At 34.7% G+C, this 25,634-nt stretch overlaps 1 protein-coding gene across 5 annotated transcripts in view; it reads right to left on the reverse strand.

The window, feature by feature from the left end:
• Nucleotides 1–21,318, reverse strand: part of PHIP (pleckstrin homology domain interacting protein) — an 84,420-nt gene extending 63,102 nt beyond the window's left edge. For 4 of the 5 annotated variants that reach the window (XM_032216871.1, XM_032216872.1, XM_032216870.1 and 1 more), the window contains exons 1-9: nucleotides 21,044–21,312; nucleotides 20,876–20,934; nucleotides 20,750–20,779; nucleotides 20,483–20,542; nucleotides 8,200–8,350; nucleotides 8,013–8,111; nucleotides 2,906–3,066; nucleotides 1,595–1,816; nucleotides 1,076–1,176 (exon numbers count right to left, since the gene is read on the reverse strand). In XM_032216871.1, coding sequence (XP_032072762.1) covers nucleotides 1,076–1,176; nucleotides 1,595–1,816; nucleotides 2,906–3,066; nucleotides 8,013–8,111; nucleotides 8,200–8,350; nucleotides 20,483–20,542; nucleotides 20,750–20,779; nucleotides 20,876–20,934; nucleotides 21,044–21,104 — 944 coding nt within the window. In that variant the 5' untranslated portion in view covers nucleotides 21,105–21,312. Of the gene's footprint in view, nucleotides 1–1,075; nucleotides 1,177–1,594; nucleotides 1,817–2,905; nucleotides 3,067–8,012; nucleotides 8,112–8,199; nucleotides 8,351–20,482; nucleotides 20,543–20,749; nucleotides 20,780–20,875; nucleotides 20,935–21,043 lie in introns of all 5 variants that reach the window. The other variant, XR_004255309.1, reaches the window with a different exon arrangement.
• Between the last annotated feature and the right edge of the window lie 4,316 nt (nucleotides 21,319–25,634).

Below are 25,634 nucleotides of genomic sequence, written 5' to 3' on the forward strand. Positions count from 1 at the left end.
TTGAACTATATACACTGCACACCCACAAAGGATTTCAGCCTTTTTATATTCTCTGATATGTCTATCTATTGTATATCTCTGAATATCTGTTGACATATATCTAAACCCCACCTTTTCAGTGCTCTATCATAGGAAAACTAAAGTCTACTCATTTAAATATATTTAAATCATTAATTTAAATTATGTTCAACTTAGTCTATTTCATAATTAGTATACAACCTGAGCAGGAATGCATACTATAACTGTATTGTTTTGCAATTAAGATATTTCTAAAGTATGAGTGTAAACTAAACTCTATGGTCATGCAGTTGACATTCTGTTTAAACTGCACAGCTGCACCATTTTCAAGAAACTGAAAAGCGTTTAAGCTAAAAAAAGCTAATGGCTCTCCACTTAGAGTTAAGATAAATTAATGATTTCATGCACACATCCACAGATTTCTTGGCAACATAATGGAAGTTTTTTCTAGAATATATGACTTCCCTTTCTAGTCAACAGACTTATGTTTTTTTCTGACAATCTTCTTTTACAAGTATTAATCAGATCCAATTCTGATTTCATTTTCAAGAGCAAACAAGGTTAGCTAGGTGTTGCCACTTAGCAATATTGAATGGTTGGCTGAGCATCAAAAAGTTTTCAGGAGAAAGAATAGGCTATAAAATGCTTAGCATTTAATCTGCAACAGATCTATTTGATCATGCAAAGGCAGCTGATTTAAGGTGCTACATCCATACTCGACATCCTTCAAAAGTATATTTTGGATGCCGTACCTGAAGTGCTCCACAGCCCTTCAGATAATTAAGTTGCATTTGTGTTTTCCAAGGCACAGAAGTAACCAATATGACACAATAATTGATATAATATCAACTACTAATATCAGTGCATGGTCTACTGCATTTATAAATCCTAACCTTGTAATTCAGAAATTTCCCCCATTTTTCTACAGAAAAAAAGCCAATTTTGCTCTTTTTGATAAAATATTTTATCAATATTTATTGATAAAAACTTCCAGGTTTTGAACAGTTTTTTCAAAATACTACATGTAATCGTACAGGAATAGAAGATATAAACTAACTTGATTTTAAGTGTGCCAGCATCCCACAACCAAAAACATATTGTGCCATCTGCACCAGTTGAAGACAAGTATCGCTTTGAGCCGCTGCACAGGGGAGAAAACTGCAAAAAAAAAAAAAGCTGTTAGGTAATTTTTTTTACTTATAATAAGCAAGGAAATGAATAATCAAGTGATTTGGAATATACTAAAGTGTCATTACCACCACTTCTATAAAAATTTAGCAGTAACCAAATGCAATGCTCTCTCCAAAAACTCTTTGCAATAGTTCTCTCTCCCATGGATAATATTTTAATGTATGACCACACATACGCTTTTCCTTCTTTCCTAGTTTCATTTTTTTCACAATAGTGGAAAAAAGTAATTCAATTATAAATTTGTCTAGACAATGCATAATACTTAATTACACTACTGTACATGAAAAAGAATACGAATTAGGTAGCCTAAACTGTTTTACTTCCTTACTGGTTATCTTGCCTCCAAAAATTTAAATCTTCTATTCATCTATTTCATCGATTTTACCTGTAGAGATGTTATAGATGCACTGTGTCCTTGTAGAACAGCCAAAGGAGCACATGTTCGTAGACACCATACTCTGATCATCTTGTCACAGCTCCCTGAAGCAATCATGGTATTCTCATAATTAACAGCCATGTCTGATATTTCGGCTGCATGCCCTCTTAAAGTAGCAAGCAAACGTCCATCATCTGTTGCCCAGATTTTCACAAGACAGTCATCAGAACCCTATAAAGAGATTAATCACCAAAATTTATTTATTTATAAGGTTAGCTAGACTATGAGATCTTCCGTTAGATCCAAGGAATCCTTTAGATAAGAAAGATTACTTGAAATCCTCCCACATGTATACTGTATAGCATAATTTTAACCTCCCCAATATACTAGACTCCTTTCTCTCACTTTTGAGTGTTCAAAAGAGCACACAGATAAAGGTCTGTTTGAATTTAAGTACTTTAAATGCCTTGAAGTATTATGATTTTCTTAAATCTAATTACATGGAAATAAAAGAAAAAGTTATTTATATAACACTGACCTGCCTCATTACAGCTATTACACATGCTAAAAACTAAGGAAGAAAAATACTGTTAATTCCAAATACTGCATTGTCAGAAACTCTGTCCAAGAAGGGCTGCAAATATTTTTTTCTCATTATATTAAGGCAAAGATTTCCCATCACTACTATTATTTATACATTCTTAACAGATAAGTAGAAAGTAGCTCAGCAAAGAATAACACAAATGTTTTTTTCAGACAGACAGTACATTTTAATTCTTTCACTGGAAAGCAGTACAATGTTCAATAAGAGTGTTATGTTTGTTCTTTTTTGAAATGTTGTTTACCTATCTTAATGATACCTAGTAAAAATTACAATAAAATCATCTCAAGCATTGCTCTCATTTACTGCAGAAGAAAATGCTGGCTGGAAGCATCATCAGCTGCTACTATAATCACCATCATTTACTTCAACTATCCAAAGCAAATGGTTCAAGCTTATTATATCTCTCTCCAGACAGGTATGGGAAAGAAGGATATAATATTAGTTAAGAAAAGTAAAGGAGACCCAAAGGATGCATTGAGTTTCAGAACATATTGTTTGTAAGTTCAAATTGTCAATAAAAATATTGTAATGTCTATTTCAGCCCTTTTGTTCTCAATTCCACTAATTCTCATCAATTACATTCTCCCTCTTTCTGGTGGTTTGTCAAACAAAACATTTATTTTTCTTTCATTTTCTTTCTTAATTCGTACTCATCACTCTACTCCTCTTACACTGCAGAAATACATTTTTAAATATTTTAATGAATCTGCACTTACTGTGAATATCCGTCTACCAGTCCGATCAAAAGTTACACAATACACTGAAGACAAATGTCCCAGGATTCGCTTATGCATTTTCATATGCTGATACACAGCAGTTGGAATAAGGTGTTCCAGTCTGTATTTTCCATTAAGTTTTCTTGAAAAGATAGTTTCAGCTATAAAAAATATGTATATTTAGATATACGTTCAAAAAGAGATATATTTATTAAGTAATAAAGATTTCAGCTGTTATTTGTATGCATAATTCATGTAAATAAATTATGTTTGTAATGAACAATTACAATAAGCACTGCAGTAGATTACGAATAAAATCTATCATAACTTCATTCTAGGAAGGCATCTTATCTCCCCAAAATCTCTCAGTCATTAAACATATTGTTACACAGTAATTTGTCAGAATGTAACAAATACAGGTAGTCCTCAACTTACCACCACAATTGAGCCCAAAATTTATGTTGTTAAGTGAGACATTTAAGTGAGTTTTGCCTCATTTTACAACCTTTCTTGCCACAATTGTTAAGTGAATCACTGCTAGTTGATAAGTTAGTAACCTGGTTGTTAAGTTAATCTCTGCCTCCCCATTGACTTTGCTTGTCAGAAGATTGCAAAAGGTGATTACAACGGTCATAACTATGAGTCAGTTGCTAAGCATCTGAACTTCGATCACATGATGATCATGGGGATGCTTCAAAGGTCATAATTGTAACAATTGGTCTTAAGTCACTTTTTTCAGTGCTGTTGTAACTTTGAACGATCACTAAATGAACTGTTGTAAGTCGAGGACTACCTATGCATACCACTTCATAGGTCTCAACAATGGAAATAAACAGAAAAACTATTGCACTTCAAAAAATCACAGATCTGACCAATATATTTCCCTTAGAGTGAAAGATGCTCAGTTATTAGCAGTCATCTGTGTAAGGAGAACTTGGGACTAGAAACAATTATCAACTTCTAAATAGACTGCAATAATGTGAAAATACCTTTGAGTATAATTCAATGAATAATGCATGTAACTAAAATGTAACAATTAAATTCTTGTTCTATTTGATCAAGTCCAAGACAACTTAAGGAAGTACTTTTGCCTATATAGATGCCTATGCTCTTTTAGACTTGAGGTTTGCAAGTAAAACCACAGCTTAATTTGGCCTGGATATGTGTGCAATTATTTCAATACAGATTGTCTGATTAAAATCTTGATTACCAGACAAGCACATAGGTAGTTTGGGGGAGGGGGGGGAATGGAAGAGGAGGCAAGGGATGCAGTCCCTACTTTACCAAGGCTCGGGGCAGGAAGCAACCAAGCCTGGAATGACTAATATAATGGCGTGTCCTCACTTAATGACTGGTGGGATTTGGTTAACAAGGAAAAGGGAGTGGATGGGATTGCCATTGCTTAGTAATTCAGTCATGTGCATCACTTAGTGGTCCCAATTAGAATTGTAATTTAAGGCCTACCTGTATGGCACTTTGATTTGTCAAATCACTAAATATTTAGTGATTATTACCAGTTTTTTCTCCTACTACTTATGATGCCATTATAATTACTGTAACTGATTGAATTTGCTCAATGAAGATAAAAAGGTTTTTTATTTATATACTTGCATGCCATATCAAGCCAAAACTCCTTGTTTAATAAACAAGCACATGTGGGCTATAGAGCCTTTACCTTAAGCATTCCTGGTTAAAGCACCAAAAACAATGTTTTATATTATATCTAAGCTTATATTAAGATCATAATCTAATTTTTCTGATGGCTTCTGTAATTCTGCTTCTTTAAACATACTTCACATAATCCTGGGATAAAACAAATGAAACTATTTCTTCCGGCTTTCTTTAATTACTTATGCAAAGTTAGAAACAATTTTTCAAATACTGCCATCTGCTAATTCATATATTTTAAATCATGAATCCCAGGTTATTTCATAGTGATATATTATGATTTTTCTATATGACCAATGATAGATAGATAGATATCAACAATAATGCATAATTACTAGCAAATCAAAATATTTTATTAATTATATAAGCTTTAATGTAACTCAATATATTCTTGATTGTATTAGCAAATCATCATAATCATACTTAGTTGATATCTTATCAGGACAAAGAGCAAATTCACAGCTTTTGTATTTACCAAATAAAAACTACCAAAACCAGAAAAATAAAGCATTTCCTAGTTTTAAGCAAAGAATAACTATTTGAAGACAAACTATTCTGATAATTTCATGAAATTATTCTTTAAAATGGTTGCGACAATTTATTATTTTGGTTGTTCAGTAGAAATAATCAGCGTGCCTTTGACATGTCCCATTTGCAAAATGATCTTTTACATTTCCACTTTTCCAAACAATAGTGTCATAGATCAATGTTTATATGTTACATTATCAAATATTCTACAATTAACGTATTTGACTTCATAACTGTAATGTATTCTGTACATATCCCATATTGACATACAATATAAACTGTTGCTATATGTTACAAAAAAGCCAAATGCAGTCCAAGATTGCATTAATAGAGGAATAGAATCAAGATCACATGGAATGTTAGCAGCACTTTATAAAGCCTAGTAAAACCAGATTTATACTGGAGCTTTTTAAGAAGGGATTGGACAACCCTTTGTCTGAAATCAGTGGTGGGTTCCGGGCAGTATGATGTACCAGTGGCCGCTGGGAGCAGCGGCCACCATACCGGAACAATGTTTCGGTGGGCCCATCCACTCACCTGCGTTCGTTACCTCTTTTTTAGGGAAAAAGCGTATGGCACCTGCACAACCTCGCCAAGCCGCTGGGGCTTCGCAGGGCAGTCACGTGCGCATACGTGTGCAGTGTGCGTGCCCAAGGTGGACATCTGGCCCGATCACAGCATACAGGAACCCAACACTGTCTGAAATGTTAGGGTCTCCTGCTTGAGCAGGGGTTTGAACCAGAAGATCTTCAAGGTTCCTTCCAACAATGTTATTCTGTTAATTTATTGTTAATTTCTAAAAAAATCTTAAAATATTTTTGTTCAAAATTGATTAAAATAGAATGCTCCAGTGGCACATTTATATGTTAAGAAATTTATGTCAACTATCTCAGCTAGTAATTTTAATTTTTTAAGAGCAAATTTTAATTAATCCTCTATAACTCAAATTGTATAGCAAATTCTAATGTAATTAATATGCCTATTCAATGTTATTAAAACCACAAATAAATGCAGCAACAATAGCAACCAACTGTTTTTTTTACTCAAGAGACTATTCAGATATAATTTAAAGTATAATTCAGAAGTCACAAACCATTATGAAGATACAATACTTTTCCCCAACTTTTCTGCCATGTGCAAAGATAAAAAAAATCAAAATATTATAATTTTTTACAAAATGAAGTTCTGAATATCTAAGCTTAATAAACTGTGATTAGTTAAACATAGTTTAACTTCAGTTCAGCCAAGGCAGGAATACCAGTCATTGGAAGTCATTTCTGTATTAAGTAATTCTTGCAATAAACATGAATTCTGGTGTTTTTTTTAAACCAGGAGTGAACAATCTGCTCTAATGCATATCAAGGAAGGTTTCTCTGCAGTGTAAGAAAGCATTCTAAAGGCACAATCCTCTTTTTACCTCCCCAGTTAAAATGTGGAAGGAAATTATTAACTTGTCATATCTTTCCTGATCCTTTATGGAACAGAAAAATCTTGGGATCATGAACACCAGATCTGTAAAGTTACATGAAACCATGCTCTTATATCATTAGGACATTTACTTTATTTTACTACTAGTATTTTTGCCCCCCGAGTCTTTTTTTAAATTCAATTTATATAGTTGCCCATTGGCCAATCAGTAGAAACAATCAGCTGATTAGCCCCTTGATTTGCATCCAGAAGCACAATGAAAGCCAATGTATCGCATAAAGCAGATGGATAGCCCAAGCACACTGAGGTTTACCCACAACTGTCCATGCCACTGCAGCTTTTGCATGTTCTTCAAGTACAGCCCCATGTGCAACACTTTTGACAAATCTACTTGGGATCAAGGCATAAGTAATCATGACAATACCTCCTCGTCCAGGAAAAAGTCCTCCTGGCCATGGTTGCCACCTACTACTCAAGCAGGAGCTATGAATCCAGGAGGCCCTCCATGTTGTGCACTGGTTCCGTTTGGATCAGTGCAACCTCATCCAGAACTATGGATGGAATATACTCAGATCTAGTGAGCCCTGAAATCTAAAATTAAATCTAAAATCTTGCTAACACAGGTTAGACACCCAACTGAAATGTTCTAGGTACAGATAGTCCTTGTTTACTAATAGTAATTGGGACCAGAAACCAAGTTAAACTACATAGTTGTAAAGGGTGACATCACATCATTGCATCAACTTCTGATAGTTCCAGCAGTTTCAGTAGCTGTTAGACAAATCATGTGTAATCCCAGCATCCCAAAGTGCCATGATTGCCAATTGCAACCTATTGCCAATTTCCTTATTGACTTTGCTTGTTGGAAGCTGGCAGTGAAGGGTGTAAATGGCAATCGTGTGATAATAGGATGCTGCATGTTGTAATTGTGAGCAAGATGCCAATAGCCAAATACCCAATCACAGGACATGTGATAATGCTGCAATGGATGCAACTACAAAAACAATTATAAGTGCCCCTTGTTCAACAACATCATAACTTCAAAAGATTGCTGAATGAGTGGTAGTGAAATATAACCCAATTCTTATAGAGTTTGGGGAACTTCAGAATCAAGGCCTGATCCTTCCAAAACAAGAGGAAAAAATTGGTATAAACTTCATTTCAACAATCCTTCAAAAACTTTTAGCAATAATATGACAACAAAAAAACAAGAATGTTATAAAAGGCTCCTGATACCAAAATGTTTTTTTGGGGAGAGGTGTCAGAATTCTATACTGCCCAGATAGGCTTCCTAAATACATACAGAAATATCCAGTCAGTTTTGGTTGCTTAAGACTGTTTCTTAAAACCTAAAATCAGATTTAACATACACAAGTTTTTAAAGAAACCTACTATACATAGGAGAAAGTACATGCTAAAAACTATCATCACAGATACAGTATTACATTGCCAACATTCTACAATTATGTAATAGCATTCTTACCTGTACTGGGAGGACTGCCATAATTTATTGGTGACTCTGGAGGTCTCCCACAATGCAATGCGGCAAGAGCAGAACCCTTCCACACAACATGTTTGCAGCCTATTTAAATATTAAAAAAAACAAATATAAGCATAAAAACATATAGTGAAAAAGATGATCAAGCCATTTTTTTTTTGCATACTCATACTTTTATTTGTGCGGAGCAAAGACTGTCTTCCAGCTCCTAATAGTGTTTGAACTCCTGGGACACTTTGAGGAATTTCTTGCTCTAGAAGAGGTCCAAGTCGATGGCATATTTGCAGGAGATGATCAGGTGCCAAGTGTCTATAATATTTTACCTGTTAATAAACCAAAAATTATTTGTACAATGTTTTACTCTCACTTTTTAAAGTGAAAAAACCAAATATTTTGAAAATGAATATGTGTATTTGGTACTTAAGACTTTGTTTTTACATCTTGCAGAGAGAACAATTTAAAACATCCATTTTTAAACAAACTATATACTCTCTCAGTGATTTAATCAACCCACTTTGCAGGATTGTTGTTGGGAAAATAGGAGGAGTTGTATTGAATATATTCACTGCCTTGAGTTATTTGTAAAAATAATAAAGTCAGGATACATATTAAATAAATAATTTGCTAAAAACCATTATTTTAACAGTTCAGAAATCATAACATCATTTTCATTTTAATCATTACAAAAGTAGTAACAAATATAGGATAACATTAATTGACAATATTTGTATCATTAAAAGAATGTGCATAATCTTTATAAAATGATGCACATTCATTAGCAGTCCCATTGCTTTATTACATAACAACAACTGGAGTTAAGATAGTTACTAATAATCTAATAAATTCATGGAAATTCATGAATTTTAACTACGAAGTTCCTAGTTTTTACTACACATTCCAAGTAATTACACTATATTAATGACAATCCTACATAATAAAAGGATGCTTGCGTTTCTCTAATATTTTATAAATTGTTTTCTTGAAAATAAAACTCCTTTTTCAAGATTCAGTTTAAATCCTTTTGACAATGTTCACAAGAAATATTAAAGTGTAAGCTATAAAGGTAAATAAATTCTTATAAGACATTTTGCATGATATAATACCATAACATATTCTAATAGTTACTATTATAAGTGAATTTTCTCTTATATGAAGACATACAAATTCTATGGTTAAAACTTTGTGTTGACTAGGTAATTTCAATCAGACCCAATGTGAATAAGCAGAATTTTACTCAAACTAAATTGCAAGTTACTTCCTTTGACTCAGGAGCCCATTTGAGATTAGATTTTTGCCCTTTATAATCTAGAATAGGAAAACACTGTTGTTGTTTTTTTAGAAAAACCTTTTATCTGAAGAAGTAAAGTACCAATAAAATTGTGGGGGATTTTCAGCAGAATGAAGTTACATTTGCTGGCTAAACTACTTCTCTACAGATTAACTATATTAAATTTCTGACAGGCAAGATTTTTTAAGGAAGTCTTCATGGCTGAACAAGGTCTGTAAATCCTGCCTGATTCTGGATGCGTAACACTTATAAAAGTTTTATATATTATAAACGTGCCATATGAACAAAATTTTACATAACTAATTACAAAGGAACCAGAATTTAGACTCACTTTTATTTAAGTTCTAAACATTATTAGCTGTTAACATTTGTATTAATTGCATACTTTTTAAGATAGAATTAGACAATATCTGCTGGCATATCTACCTCTTCTGTAGAGACATATCTTCCCAAATTTCAGAAGAAAAGGAGGTAGATGATTACACTAAGGAGGTTACTAACTTGGGGTATATATATATAAGACTCAACAGCAATTAAAATGGCAGAAACGAATTTATTTAAATGTATCTATTTGAGTTGTACAATTTCCTACATAAGTGAAAGTTTAATTTACATCCATTACATTCATTCACAGTCTAGAATTCTGTGAACTGTAATGGTAGATATTATCCATTTATTCAAGGCATTACAGCAAGTCAAGGAATTGTTAAAGTAAAAAAGAAATGTGCATTGTGACCTCACAAACCATGCACTACCCCTTTATGTACATGTTATGCTACAATGTAATAACAAAAAGGGTGAAATTTGTATCAATACTGGGTTCTATAGAAATACTTTTTCTCTCGTTCCCTTTGGCATCATACCAGTCGTATACATTGAGCAATAGTTGGTTTGATATTCTTTTAAAAAATGGCTTCCCTGAGTGAACAATTATATAAAAAAACAAATATTAAAAAATGTGTGCACATCTGCATGTCTCTTTTCCCAACAGCATTTTAGTTCTAAGGTTAATGTATTTTGAATCCAAGAAAATGCAACACTTCTTTCCAGATAAAAAAATGTTCATTATTATTTTAATTGTCACATGGAAATGTAATTATCCAAGTGGATCAGATATCTAGTGAAGTCAGTTTACATTATAATCAGAAACTCTCTTCTCCAGAAGTGTTATGCCTTTTCTTTAAGGGCTTTTCCCTCCCAAGGGTTTGGCTGTGTTAAGCTCTCTCACACTGCAGAATGGAAGCAAAAGGGAATATCTAACAGATTATTATTATTTTTTATTGCTTTTGTAATCCAATTTTCTTTAAATTTATCATTGAATTGTATGCCCAAATGACCCAATTTGATCAAACCAAATGAATATTAAGAGCAAAATAAGTAAAGCTCATTCAAAATAGCTACTTCTTTAAAACATGTTGGCTATGTTTCTATTGAAGTCTGTGCAAACTACCACAAACTCATGTGCATATCAATCACATGACATTCAGCATGTAAAATAGCTTCTTTTTAGAATGCTGTACAATGAATGAAATGTAAAGAATTTGTACATTTTAAAAAAAATACAAAAATATTGATCATATGACCCATGACAATTGGGATTAGCACCATCAGATGAAGAAGAGATCGTCAAAAGACAAGCAGGCCTGGCAGCTGAAAATTTAAATTGCTGTACACAGAGGTTAACTTTGCTTATCTCAATCCAATAAAATCAAGTAAGATTTTATTACAAGTTTTCTTTACATTTTAAAAATGTAGATACAGATGTCCAAAACATAAATTAGAGATGTCTTTTGAACAGAATTTCATACTCCCAAAAATACAGCATGGAGGAAGAGTTATTCCAGCTCTTGTGGTAAAAAGCACGAAAACTGGAAAGCGAACAGATTCAACCACAAGAAAAATGGAAATCAAGATTTGTCTGCTATGAAAACACTGGGAAAGGGAATTATTTTCTTTGGTATTCTCTATATTTTTTCCACAAAAAAGCAAATTTAGGAAAATAGTACTTTCTATTAAGTGATACATAAAATATATAAAATGTTTATATAGTACATAACCAAAATGATATAACTAGAATTTTAACAGTACGACATCAAAAAATTCCCATACATGTTGTCAAACATTTTGGAAAAACCTCTGAATGCAAGGGCAATCGTACTAACTATTCACAAGGGGAGGAAGACCCCAATCTTTTAAGTTTGTTCGTAGGCTTCTCTTCCCAAATGCAACCAAGCCTCAAAGCACAAGACTATGGAAAATCTCTGAAGATGCATTTGTATCTTTACAATTGTGTATACTTTCTGTTCCACATTGTTTTGTTTTTCCTGAATTCCCCTCCTTGAAGGATTTTTTCCCACAACTCAGAGTTTAAAGCAATCTACCTCTTTACTTTAAAATGTTCCCTTTTCCATGTCTGAAACCAATATGAATATGCCAACTGACCCCTAGAAGATAAATTTGGTCTAATACCAACGTTCAAAAACATTGGAATCCACCATGATGCTTAAATTTCAACTCATTTCAGAAACCTTAAGCAAAACCAGGAGTGATCTCAACAAAGTAGAAAATTCACTGACAAAAGTAAAGACAAGAAACCTGATAGGAGTGTAAGTAGGAGCATGATGTAGGCAGCATTAGCTGATGCACACTGATGAAAAAAAATGCTAGGTAGAAATACTTGGGCTCAACAAACACTACTAGCACACTGATAACTTTGCATGAATGAAAACAACTTTTCATCACTCTGAAAAGGCTCAATTTCCCACAGGCCAAAATACCGACTGACTTTCCAACAGAGCCAAGTTTTGTAACTCTCTACTGAACATCCTGCCATTATTCCAACACCAAAAGACCTCTGATATGGGATACAGCTTCCTGGTTGATGCTAAGTAAAATCAGGTATAGAATGAAAAATAATATTTGACCATAGACTTTAAAGTATCATTGGCGCACATCTGTACATCTAAGCAATTATAATCATAGCATCCATTTAGGATGGCAAAGATGGTGAGCCACCTCTCTGAAGGCAGAACCATCTGAAGCAATGGTAGTTTTTGAACTAAATATCGATGGAAAAGTAACAACAGATATAGATAGCTATTCTCAACTCATCTCAGGTCTCTTTTACACATATCAATCAAAGAGTTAATTTTTTTTCACTTATTCACTTTTTTAAGTCAGACTGCCAAGTGGGAAGAGATAGGAATGACCCTTATTGATGTGGTATATAAAAGTATAGAAGGAAATACTACAAATCCTCCAAAATGCTGCCATGAGGAGGAGGGTTAAAAAGCACACATACAGGCGCACATTCCACTGACTCTTTACTGAAAGGTAGTTTTTGCTCTGCCATACATGAAAATCCAATCTTTGCTATTATGACTTCAAACCCAAAACAAGCCTTCAATTATTTCTTTTGCTAGTTTAGATGTCAAGAATACTGCAGGATTCTAACCATCTGTAACACATTGAATTTTTCAAGAATATGAAACATCAACTTTTCTTCTTATCATGTAAACTACAAAACAAACTGCTTTCAAAACTTTTAAAATATAGCACATTTACTTGTTTTCTCTCTTTCCCTTATCTTTTCTCTTCTACCATGTCATTTGGAGTAAATATTTTCTTTAGAACAGGAATACCATAAATTAGACAAATTCAAATAAATCACTTAGGCATTTCTGCATCCTCTTCTTGAACTTCAAAAGAGTGACTAAAAAGAAAATCTGTGTTAACCTAATACACTCCCAACATAAAAGCAGCTGGACTTATTAATCTCAATGAGACTTATTGTAGAGCATGCACATATAAATTTGTTTCTGTATAGACAAAATTAATTGTCCCATGAGGAGTCAGTTAATTTTCTTAAAGGGATTTCTCACTGACTATTTTAATCTATATCCATACATTCAATAAATATTATTTTTATTTCAGATACATATTGGTGCTATACATGTATACACACACACACACACACACACGTGATAAGCTGGTAGGCAAGCCATACTCACATATTAGAATTAACTTTGAAGACAAATGGACGGGGGGGGGGGGGGAGTAAAATTGGGACTGCTATATAGTACAGGAATAATGTACACTATCTGCTTAGTAATAAATTGCTTAATAAGGCTGAATTTCAGTATAGTACTCTTTGATTTACAACAGTTCATTTAGTGGACCAGTCGAAGTTACAACAGCATTGAAAAAAGTTATTTATGACCATTTTACACTTAAACCATTGCAGCATCTTCATGGTCATTTGATCAAATTTCAGATGCCAATTGGCAATTGATTCATATTTATATGACAGTTGCAGTATCCTGGGATCATGTGATCACCTTTTATGATCTTCTGACAAGCAGATAATATGGAAGCTATGTTCACTTAACCACCTCATTACTAATTTAGCAACAGCAATGATTCACTTAATAATTGTGGCAGGAAAGGTCATAAAATTGGGTAAAATTCTCTTAGCAATAGAAATTTGGGCTCAACAGCAGTCGTAAGACAAGTTGTACTACCTGTACTGTAATAAGAAACACATCTACCTATGTGTTTCTTCAGGTCAAGATAATGAAAACTATTATCAATATTCAAAATATGCAATTTAACAGTCATCTGTTGACCATTGGCATTTTCTATTGAGCCATACTTTTCTTAGAACATGCCATAAGTTTTCACTAGACAAATATTTTTGTTTTCTACACTAATTCTTTCTTCCCAAACATAATCATGTAACAAGAGAGGCCAGAAAAAAAAAGTTAGTGCCAGGCCAGCAGAAATTTGAGTTAATTCTACATACTTTTTTCACACAGTCACATCTATTCCCATCTTTCTCTGGCTCTAGTCTCCATTCCTGATATATATGTATATGTGTATGTGTATGTATATGTATACACACAAACCCAGACACATATACATTTATTATTTACATACATTAACTCTAATATGTATTTTATATGCCTTATTTAATTCCTCTTCACTCATTGCGGCCCAGGCATGCCAAAAGGCTGTCCTAAAGTGGGATTTTTTTTAAAAAAAAGGGGGGGGGCTTTTAAAATAATGCAACCATCCATGACCATAGCACACTATGACTGTACTAACAGAACTTCTGTTGTACATGGGAGAAGGGTGCTGCTCCTTTCAATCATCCCTGCTCAACTCTCCTAGATGAAGCACAATTGTAACTTCTAGGCCTCAGTAGTGATTATGGAGCTTCATTACACCCCACCTCACCCATTACCCTGCTGGATATTTTTCCAAAGTCAAGCTAATGACTGTTCTGTTAGACATTGAGAAAAAGTGGGTTGAGCTCCTACCAGACTCACAAAGAAGTAAAATTAAAGGGTGTCCATCCATGATTTAAAGATAATCAAATATTTTAATGTATATCTGAAATTTTAACACACATCTCCAAGGAATAAAAAAGGACTAGATTACTTAAATAAACCACTATTGCACAAATTTAAATATACAAATTTACAAACCATGGTAGCTGGTTTCATACACTCAAATAAATGTCAGAATTAGTGTCAAATCCTACAGTTGTCACGACCAAAATAGCAGGAACTACTGTGTCAATATAGGGTAAAATAGAATTTTAGAAACTGAAAAAGGAATTTCACACTTGCATTCATAACGAGTTATGTTTATTCCAGACTTCTTTCTACCTGGGCTACATAGTTTATGAAATAAGCTGCCAATGACCATCTCTTTATTTTTGACCAATTCCTTCCCTGACTTCCCCCAATCTCTCATAGTTACTATGATTTGTGAGTTACTGAATTAATTATCCCTTAGGTTTTAGCTATTGGACATTCCATGGTAAAGCAAAATACTATGTCGGAGAAGGTTCCCATCATTTTCTCAAGATGGTTTCTGCCATATTGAGGGTCCTTCCAAGCATATGAAAGGATTTTTAAAATCTTCTATTATGACAATAATACTTTTTTATTTTTTAGATTTTTTTAATCTTCTACCAAGATTCAGGGAAGCTTAATAATAAAATCAGATAAGGGCCCTTTAAACAATCCAGCCACATCCTCCAGAGGAAGTGGAAGGATAAACTGCAGATTATGGCCCAACATATAATCCAACTGAGATTATTTTTGCATTGAAACAATGTCTCATTATGTGACAGAAATTCAGTGAACTACAAGTTTTGCCCTTAGTTGTATTTTCAGCTATCCTCAGCTTAGCGTGCCAGTCTTAATTTTTTTTCTTGCCCAGGTCCTATCTATTTAGCATTTCACCTAATTAGGGTCTCTACTAGGATCAGATTTTCCCTACATAAATCCAAGTTGTCAGATGCTATTGGATTTCCTTGCAAAGCAGGATTGTGAATATGTAAATAGCTAGCTGATCTGAAGAAATGCTATGGATATGCCATTTGTTCATATTTTGTTCACAATAAGGGGGACATAATGAAACGTTCTAGTGCGAATTTGGTCCAATATGTTCTTTCTATTGCACAAACTCCAGACCAAAGGATTAAGTTTTCCTTTCTGGCCAGCTCAACTACCTGTTGTCCATGTCTATTCCCAAAATTTGGCAACTAATATACAAGATCTGAGATGCACTCTGAAAACTTTTTTTTCCTCAGGAAACATAATCAAGAGGTCCAAATTATAAATGTAAGCTGATGGTTTGGATTTCATTTATCAATTGCTGTTATAATAAGCAAGAATAGTTGTAGACTGTGAATCATTTAAGAAAAATGAAATCATGATGCATGCATAGTATTAAATCACATTTTACAAGAAATTGGCTCTAAATAATGTGAGCATGTGCAAGATTGTACTTATTCTATATTTACCTTTTAAGTTGTAAAAAAGTTGCTAGCTATTCAAAAAGTTCTAAGTCAAGAATTGAAGCTAAATATCTGTAAAGCTAAATCTACTCACAGAACCAAACAGAATAATTATTTCTTCCTTACATACACTCTCAAAATATGGTGAAAATGATCTCTTGAAACCTCAAACTTCAAGTGTCCAGGGAGTTACATTTAAATTAATATTGTACTTCCACTGACTGGCAGACAAAAAGTATTCTTAGCAATATTTCACAGTAGCAGTATTTTATTCATTTAGAATAAGTAAATTACTCTTCATATCACAATTTCCTTTTATTACAATGTAACATATCTGTAAAGAATTTAACAGCAGTGAACACTACATAAAAAGTAACAAGCCTCCAATTCACAAACATACAGACCTAATCTGGTGTCTATGGGCAATACAGCATCTCTGTACTTCCCCCTAGGTTCTAATAGAGTTCCTGAACCATTTCTTTTTTCTTGAAATTAAAATAACTAGGCAGTAATTGGAATACATCAAAGTGAAGCTCAAATCTAAAGCTGTTTACTTCCAACCATGCTACCAGATCCCACATGGAGCCTCAAACTATTTTAGAATATAAAAAAGGTAGGTGAATATGAACAAGCCTTTTGCTTTAAAATGCACATAGACAACAAAACACACTGGGAAATACTAGGAAATATTTTGAAAGGTTAAAAATGCTGCATAGGGGGAGACCATGTCTATGCAGTCATGTTTGGTTTTAATGGTAGTACGTATTTTGCCTCACTGTGTTTTTCAGATTATCAACAATGTACTTTCTGTAAAATGGATTTTCCACTAGGCTTTATATACTCTGATTTTTAGCTTTCACACCTAAGCTCTCTTCATACTTTTTGTCTTTATTAACTTTGATAACAGTTCCTAAAAGCTTATTTTACATTAGTTTCATTTTCACCACTTTAAAGTACCCGGTCTTAAGAAAGAATACATATTTCCTGCCTACAGAAGAAAACTATCAATATTTAATGTAGATGTTGCATTAAAACCATGCAATTGTTTATCTAACACTTCAAGACAAGTACTTCAGTGCATGTGGAATTTTTCCAACGCTTCAAAAAGAAAGAAAGAAAAAAAGAATGGACTGTTTTGAATTGGTATGTTATATAATCCCTTCTGAATTTCAGCCTCTACAATGGTGACATACGAAGACCTGTAGAACTATGGAAAGTATGTATGTCACCTTGAACTTTTGGAAAAAGGTGGAATGCACACACACACATTGCTGCTTTTAAAAAAAAATAACATGTCCTGGAGGGGGTGATCATACCAAGTTTGAAAGACAGAGAAGAGAAAAATGGGTGTCCAAATCCTCTAAAAAATTAGAATACTTTCAGCATTTGAATAATTTTAAGGGACAAAACTACTACATAACATAAAATCACTATACCATGATCTACAAATTATAGTGGCTGAATTCGACAACATATCAACCCAGATAACTCATATTATTGCTCAGCAGGTCATGTGAACTAGATCACTAAGCTAAAAAATTAAGTAAAACATTCAGATCTATGAGAAGATGAACATCTATTAACAATGTATACTTTAATTCTGCAGATTTCTATAATTTTGGAGCTATAATAATAAAAACAGCTGTCCTCATATTCTAAACTTTCCACTGACTTAACTTGGAACTGATAACTGGTTCTTATCAATATTTTAAGTAGCATGCTAAGATTTATGGTTTTCTGCAACATGATTCCTTTGTAATATGATCAATAAAATACTTATAAATGTGAAAAGAAATTAATAGATGTAACACAGCACTATTCTTTTAACTTTTCTAAAGTTTGCTAGTAAAGCTGAGTATTACTGCCCAAGAATACATTAATTCATTTGAGACAATCCAAACACCAATTAAGATGTTGGCTAAACTGAAATAATCTGTTTAAAAAGCAATATATGCTCTTTCGTTTGATTTTTTTAGTCAGAACTATGCTATTTATATAAGAAAGATCATAATACCGCTGTTCAACTGAAATAAACTTTTAACATGAACTGCACAATTTAGCACTAAGTTAAATCAATGATAAATTATAACATTTATATAAGAATAGAGATTAATGTCTCAAAAACGCATAAAAATGTTCAATGATTAAAACCACTTTTAGTAGCATTTATTTATAAGATGCATTTTTTAAAAAATCAAAAGATAAATCTTGTATGTACAACTTCTGACCTAAATATATTACTTTAAGTTACAGATTTTGTTCTAACAATTCTTAATAAATTAAGTTTTAAATAACCATTAAAATATGCTCTGCAATCAGCTTGGCTAAGCGAACTAGACTGAAGTGATACAATTCCTAAATAAAATTAAAATGTATCTTTTACTAAATAAGCACCCTTATTGATCACTGATTTCTGAAATTGAAGCAGGTAACCAGCAACGAAATATTGCTTTAAAAATGTAAGCAGCTGTACATAAATTTTACCTTGCATTTATCTTCTCGCTTTCCTTTTTACAGTACTTATGTACTCTATTCAAGTCGTATTATCACTAGGCAATATATTTCAAAAACTACCTCTTCTAAATGTGTGAAATTGTACAACCCTTAAAATTAGACCAATATATGAAAAGTCATGTAGTTTAACTTCTTACTTAAGTTTAGATGTAATATAAAATAAACCCAATCCCTTAATCTTTACCAATTTTTAGCAAGCAGTTCATGTTCTACAAATATTTTCTACCAACAATGCCCAAACTTAGTTCATAGGAAACTACTTTGTCACAAACAATAAATTAAAAGCTTTTGTGAGAAGGATGTCCAATTGGAAAGAAGGCCCTTTAAACTATAATTTTCTGCTTTGCCATATATTCTACAATCAGCCTTTACTACCACAAAATTAATGTGAATATTATTAAATTACCTAAAGGTATTGGCTTCAGAAACATTGTATCTGTCTTCAAAAGTGCCAGATCATTATATCTCTCTGTGAGCTTATACTCAGGTGACTTTCTTCCAATTGTCAGACAAGGACATTATAATGAATCAGAGGGAGGATGGAGGAAGAAGCTGAATCTAGTCAGGCTAGTGGCTTTTAACAGTATGTCCCATGAGAGAATTCTTCCACAATTCGCTGTCCAACATATACCAAAAAAACTAAAGGCATTGGTATACTCATATGAAAAAGAATCAAGCAAAATTTGTCTCTTTCTTGATTCTTGAAAGAAGTCTAGATCCAATCCATTGCTTGTCTATATATGATAAAATAAAATTTATTTGGCTAAAAATGTGACATATGACTAATTATAATTCAAGGGGGAAAGTGCTAAGAAATCCATAATCAGATTTCCCTGCCTGCTCTACAAGTGAGTGAGATATTTTGCTTTTATCCTTTTGCTTTTCCCCTTCATTTAAAATCAAACTCCTGACATTTCTGCTGCACAGGGGGTAAAGAGAAATGCATTCTGTATGCCAGTAAAAACTTCCTTGAAGTACCCAAAAAATCCCCCTCAAAACTATCCCAAACAATAGTCTATCACAGATCCATAAGTTTTCTAGTTTAATTCCATAGATATTCCTTCCTGAATGTGGAACAAAAAAAAATGTCTCTAATCAAAACCGGACAAATAGAACCATAAACCGACCAATTGTACATACTGAAAGCTAAACAACACAACATACTGTGCCTCAAAACAACACAACAGTTCACGTGTTTGTTTTTGTCAAACCGATATCAGTTTAAGAACAACATTCTGCCCCCCACCAAATTCAGACAGAAAGTGTTAGCTGTGCGATGGTAATTTAAACACTATCCGCCAGGGTTAGACAAGCAGTTTTTCTTCCAGCTTGTTTTGCTTTGTTTCTCAGCGAAATAAGAAATGGAAAACAGAGATTTCCTCTATAAAGACTGCTTATAGTTCCTCAATAATTGCACAGCCCTATTGTGTTATGTGGAATAGGACTGCATACAAGAGAGCGCTCCTACAGGCCCAGTTGGCTCACACAAGCTCTGCCTCGTTCGCTCCTCCCCTCCCGCCTCCTGCTCTCCCTGCACAACATCCATGACGTACCTTTATTTCTAGCATAGTGACTCTACGGCTCTCTCGCATTAGTAGGATTATTATTATTTACCCTAACTGCAGGACCCCAGACAGATGACTCCAGAGACAACACCTGCCCGACTTAACAAAACAAACTCGCCTGTTCTCGGGCAGAAAGCAGGAGTTTTTAAAAAAAATTGCCCTTATTTTTTTTTTAAAGTTGTTAAAAAAAAAATTGCGGGAAATTCAATTTTTAAAGGGCTGCTTGCAAACTTTCCCTAGCACATCACACCGAAACACGCCGCCTGGCCGCTTCTCTTACTAGGCTCTCGTAGCTCCTGGGATGCTCCTTTCCAGTCCAGTCCGTGCGCTTGGGCAGCAGCTGGGGAGGGGGAAAAAAGATATCGCCGGTCACTAAAAGGGACCCCCCTTCCTTCCTCCTCCCCCCCCCCGCCCAGAAAGCAGCCCCCGGAGCGCTCGCCCGCCCCCCGGCGAGGGGGGGAGGAGGCGAGGCCGCCGCAGCCGCTGGCACTCCGTTGCAAGCGGGCGGGCAAGGGAAGCAGCGCGGGGAAGGCGCCGCACCACTTACCTCCTTCTCGGCGACTTCTCGGATCAGGACCTGGAGGAGCAACAAAAAAGAAGGGAAGAGGGTCAGGGGGCAGCGCGGGGGAAAGGAGCCATATTCCCAGGCCCGGCCCCGGAGGCGATTCCTTACCTGCGCGGCTTGCTGGCAGGGTCCGTCCTCGAGAAAGCGAGCGATGAGGAAATAGAGCTCTGCAGAGGGGAGGGGGAGAAGGGGGGGAAAACACACACACAGCGTGAAAGCCCGGGCGAGGCGAGGCGGCCTGTAAGGCGGCAGTCCCGGCCCGGCTACCCCACTTACCCGCTCGCAGCTCCGCCGAGTGCCTACCGCCGCCGCTGCTGGAGCCGCCGTCCCCGGACATGGCGAGCGGAGGAGCCCGGCTCGCTCAGGCCGAGCTCCTCGGCGATGGGGCCCTGCAGCTGAAAAGCACGCTCCCCCAGTGGCTGTCACGGTTTCTTCAGCAGCAACGAGAGTCGGAGCTCCACCATTCGAGCCCTGGGCAGGAGGAGGAGGAAACAACAACTCGCAGCAAAACCCGCCGCCGCCGCTGCTGCTGCTGCTCCTGACCGTTTGCCTCAGCGCCAGCGAGCGCGATCCTTCCGCCGCGACAAAGAGTCCCGACCCCCTCCCTCAGGGCGCGCACACCCCCTTGGCCGCGAACCCCTGGCCCGCCTCGCCTTCCACCTCCCAGCCGCCCTCCCAAGGGGCTCGGCGTGCCGGTCCTCGGCGTGCTGGGGCAGGCGGGAAGGACGAGGGGGGGGGGTGCCGGCTCCAAAAACCGGAGGGAAGAAGAAGATGTCGGAGCAGCAGAGGCGGGGTGGAGGGTGGGCGGGTAAAGCTCGCTCGGCAGAAAGCGCTTTCTCTGTGAAGGGCTGGGAGGCCTCGGCGGAGGGATACCTCGCGCGAGAGGGGGAGGGGAAGAGGCCCGTTGGCGGCGGTGGCGCTGGAAGTTGCTTAGTTTCAATGTAGCCGAAATAGGAACCAAATGAGGCAAAAATGCCCCCAGGGATCGTAGGCCTCGCTGGGTGAGGCGGGCATGAGGAGCTCCACTTAGCCCTCGTTATCAGGGGCCTTTTGAAAAGAGGGAGGGAGGAAGGTTGAGCAGAGTCCTGCCAGGCGCTCTTGCTTTCATGGCCCTCCTTGCCGCCTTTATATGGTACAGCTTTCCATCTGCTTGTAAGTTAACCATGTCATGTATAAATATATACATATATATGTATATAGTTATATGTATATATTCCTGTGTGAGTGTTCCTCAGTATGAATGGGAGAATCGGGGTGAGTGACAAAATAAAATGTCTAGTTTTGCTAAGCGTTTTCTCTGTAAATTGTCCTTTGTTGTTGTTGTTTTTTTCCCTCTCTGGTTGAGATGATGAATAAATATCCTGTTGTTATCAATTGTGCTTAATTTTAGCTTCAATATTCTTCCTAGTCGCTGCCAGTTTAGTAATGGGAGATGGTGGGCTCTCTCTCTCCCCCCCCCCCCCCCCATTTTGTACAAACAATACAGTTTTATGAAAATGAATACATTGAGAAGAATGGAATGAGATGGAAGTATGGTTGGATTTGAGGTGAGGTAATTTACAGCTGGATCAATAACAAACAGAAGCGTTAGGCAAGCTTAATAGTCACATTTCCTTTTTGTCTTTCATGCTGCATGTAGGCAATGAATGGACTTAAAATCTGCCAAAAATGACCCGTTCTGTTTCATTGTAAAGAGCAGGTTTATCTTCTGCCAAAACCATACCGGTACCTATTGATTGTGTGAAGAATCAATGACTGGAGATTGAAAATAATATATATTTGTGTATGTATTCTGCCTCCAATAAGAATGATACGTAGCCATTGGAATAATTGGGTTGCATTAGTTATAGGCCAATTACACATACATTTTGATACTTAACAGTAAAACTAAGCTAAAATGTTCTTTTTTCCTTACTAGAAAAGTGTTTAACTGATGCAAGCCAAATAGCATTTAATTAATAACCAGTTACAGTGTTGCAGCCTGTTTGCGATGATTTAAAATGAAGTTCTAGATCAAGTTACTCAGAACTGGGCCCACAAAAGGAAACAGTTACTACATAAATGCTTGTTTTAGCATAAAACTGTTGCTTTAAGAGGAATTATAGCAATAATGTTTCAGCTTCATTTTACACTAGAAAATATGTACAGGAAAATTAAATAAACTATTGCATGTAGCTAGTCCAACACAATTTAGGTTACATTGCATTCATGGTACTTTGATCAATATGATAATATAAACTAAAGTTACATGCATTTTGATTGTTACTTTTGTAACATTTTAACTAGTTTTGGTAGTATAATAAACCTATTATATCAATCATTTTTGTACTACCGTTTTATGGATTCCATTTGATTCTAGGTTCTAATATCTGCCTATAATGTTCAAATGAATACAAATGTTACTTCCACTGCTCTTTTTCCATAAAGATTTACTTTTAATAAAGTATTCTGTAACTCTTTTGTTTATGATACAGAATATAAAAAGCAATTCTCAGAAATTGTGGATAGATTTAAAAAAATGGTCATACCTGCTTTTTTAATTGCTTTTGGATGCAAAATAAGCTTGTTCTAACAAACTATGTCAGATTGAGGGTATATTTCATTATTTAATATGGATTTTTTTTACTCTGAAATTACTATTTTAGTATTGCATGTTGCATAATAATTCTATTTGAATTCATATTGCATAATCTGAATTTATATACAAAAATGATTCTGTATCAAAAATACTAATCATATAAGTGAAGAGTTACAGACAAGTTGAACTTTTATTCTTTATTATTCTTGTATGCAAGCTTCTTTTTTCTTTCATAGAAGGTCAAGTATTATTTTGGTATTGTAAGAAACTAAGATTACTAGTGATATCATTCAGTTCTGAAATTACAACTATATTATATTAATTCAGTTTTCAATGTAATTTAGTAGTGTAAAGTACTTAATCTCAGTAAGATTTTCCAGCTTTCCGTACAAAGTATTGCTTTTGAATTTTCATTTCTATCATCATTGTTTTAGTTGTACTGGTTCATTGTGATGAGATGATTCTTTGTGAGCCAATTCTGTTATAAATGAGCCTTGCTTTATATGAAGAACATTGTCTCTTTTAAATTAAAATGGCTGCTCAAAATATAGTATGTTGTAATTGTGATTTTATAATTTTCTACAAAATCATGTTGTAATTAATGGGAATCTATTGTTGACATGTGATTTTGTTTTAACTTTGCTAAATATGAGCATCTCATTTTTGGAGTCATTAATATACTCAGGAAATTTATCATCTCCCAATCCATGATAGTACTGCTAGAGGATAACAGCTTACTTTATAAAGAAAATGACTTATTTTTAGTAAGAAATTAGAAATATTAATCATAAAATAGCATTTACTATTTTTTATTTCTCCTAACTATTCATGGTGAATAATTGATTTCGGATATTTTCTGAAGAATATTAGGATAAAGTTCATGAATGAACTTGCATTCACTTAATTAGGACCATTATATGAACTCTTTTGTTAATATCCGATCTGTCATGCAAAACATATTATCTAAACTATAGCATAGTATCTAAATATGATGTATTTAATCATATGATAGTTCTGTAGGGCCACATATAGGAATAAATGTTGGTTTAAATACTTTGTCTATTGTAGAAGTCTTACAGAAAATTAGGGATTTATGCAATTTTGCATTGCATGATTTGCTTTCCAGTGCAGAAGTAATTATATCACAGTTTTTATGGCTTGCTTTGTAATAAGGAACTTGCAGGACCTAATTTATTTGGATTTGCTTTACAAATATGAATAGGATATTAGCAGTGAACTATTAAATATATGGGATAAAAAGTCTTTTTGTGAAGGGAAGAATTTTGATACATTAGCAAATCCTGAAGGGACAATGAAGAGAGATATTTGTTGCCAATTCCACCTCCCTCCAACATTTTTGCTCTATATCCCATGCTGTTTTAGAAAATGTCTAACTTTCTCTACCAGATGTTTGCCTAGTCCAGAGAGAATCAATTATGCTTCCCTGTTCTGTGTGTAGCAACTGCTTGTCCTTTTCAATTCAGCCTCTAGGACATTTGATTTAATCTAGAGAAATTACAGTAGTTAAAAATTGCAAATGGCTGTACAGTATATACTTTAAACAGTTGTTCAAGACTTGAACTGTCAAAATCACTTCTAATACTTCTGAGAAAATATTTCTACATAATTATGAACTTTAATAAGTAAAATGGATATTTTGAGGATAAGGTTTTTGTAAGAAAGAATCCTTTATAAAACTGAAATGAAGATTCTTGCAATAAATGCTTTAAAATTGTTTAAAATATTTTTGCAAAAAAAATATCTTTTACCTGAAATGAATTACATTTTTTAAATTTCTACATTTTATAATGAAGAACAAGTGATAATCAATCTGCAAAGTTCAAACTGTTGTTAGGTATTAAAACAATCAAACTGAGGATACCTGGAAGTATTATTTTAGAGATATGATTTTATTTTCAAGAAATAAATTATGCAATCAGGTATGATACCAATTGCTTTTATTTTCTCAATTATCTTTTATATTATTTTTCTCTTTGCAAGGTGATGCATTTGAATGCAATATGTAAACCAGGTGATCTACATTTTACATTTTGATGCATCTGTGAAGAGTGATTGTGATTCATGCTATTTTTTGCCTCTTGCAATTGCCTACCATATTTCACTGTGTTTACCAAAAAAAGCAGAAGGAACAAAAACTTCATGACAATTTAAGAAACAGCAGTGTATTATAGCTTACAGTAAACCAATATTATGAAACATTGTAATGATAAAGACTTAAGTGTATAATAAAATGTTCCTGATGTTTCCTGATTCAGCATGTCTGCTTTT

This window comes from Thamnophis elegans, chromosome 4 (genome assembly GCF_009769535.1).
Source record: "Thamnophis elegans isolate rThaEle1 chromosome 4, rThaEle1.pri, whole genome shotgun sequence".
NCBI lineage: Eukaryota > Metazoa > Chordata > Lepidosauria > Squamata > Colubridae > Thamnophis > Thamnophis elegans.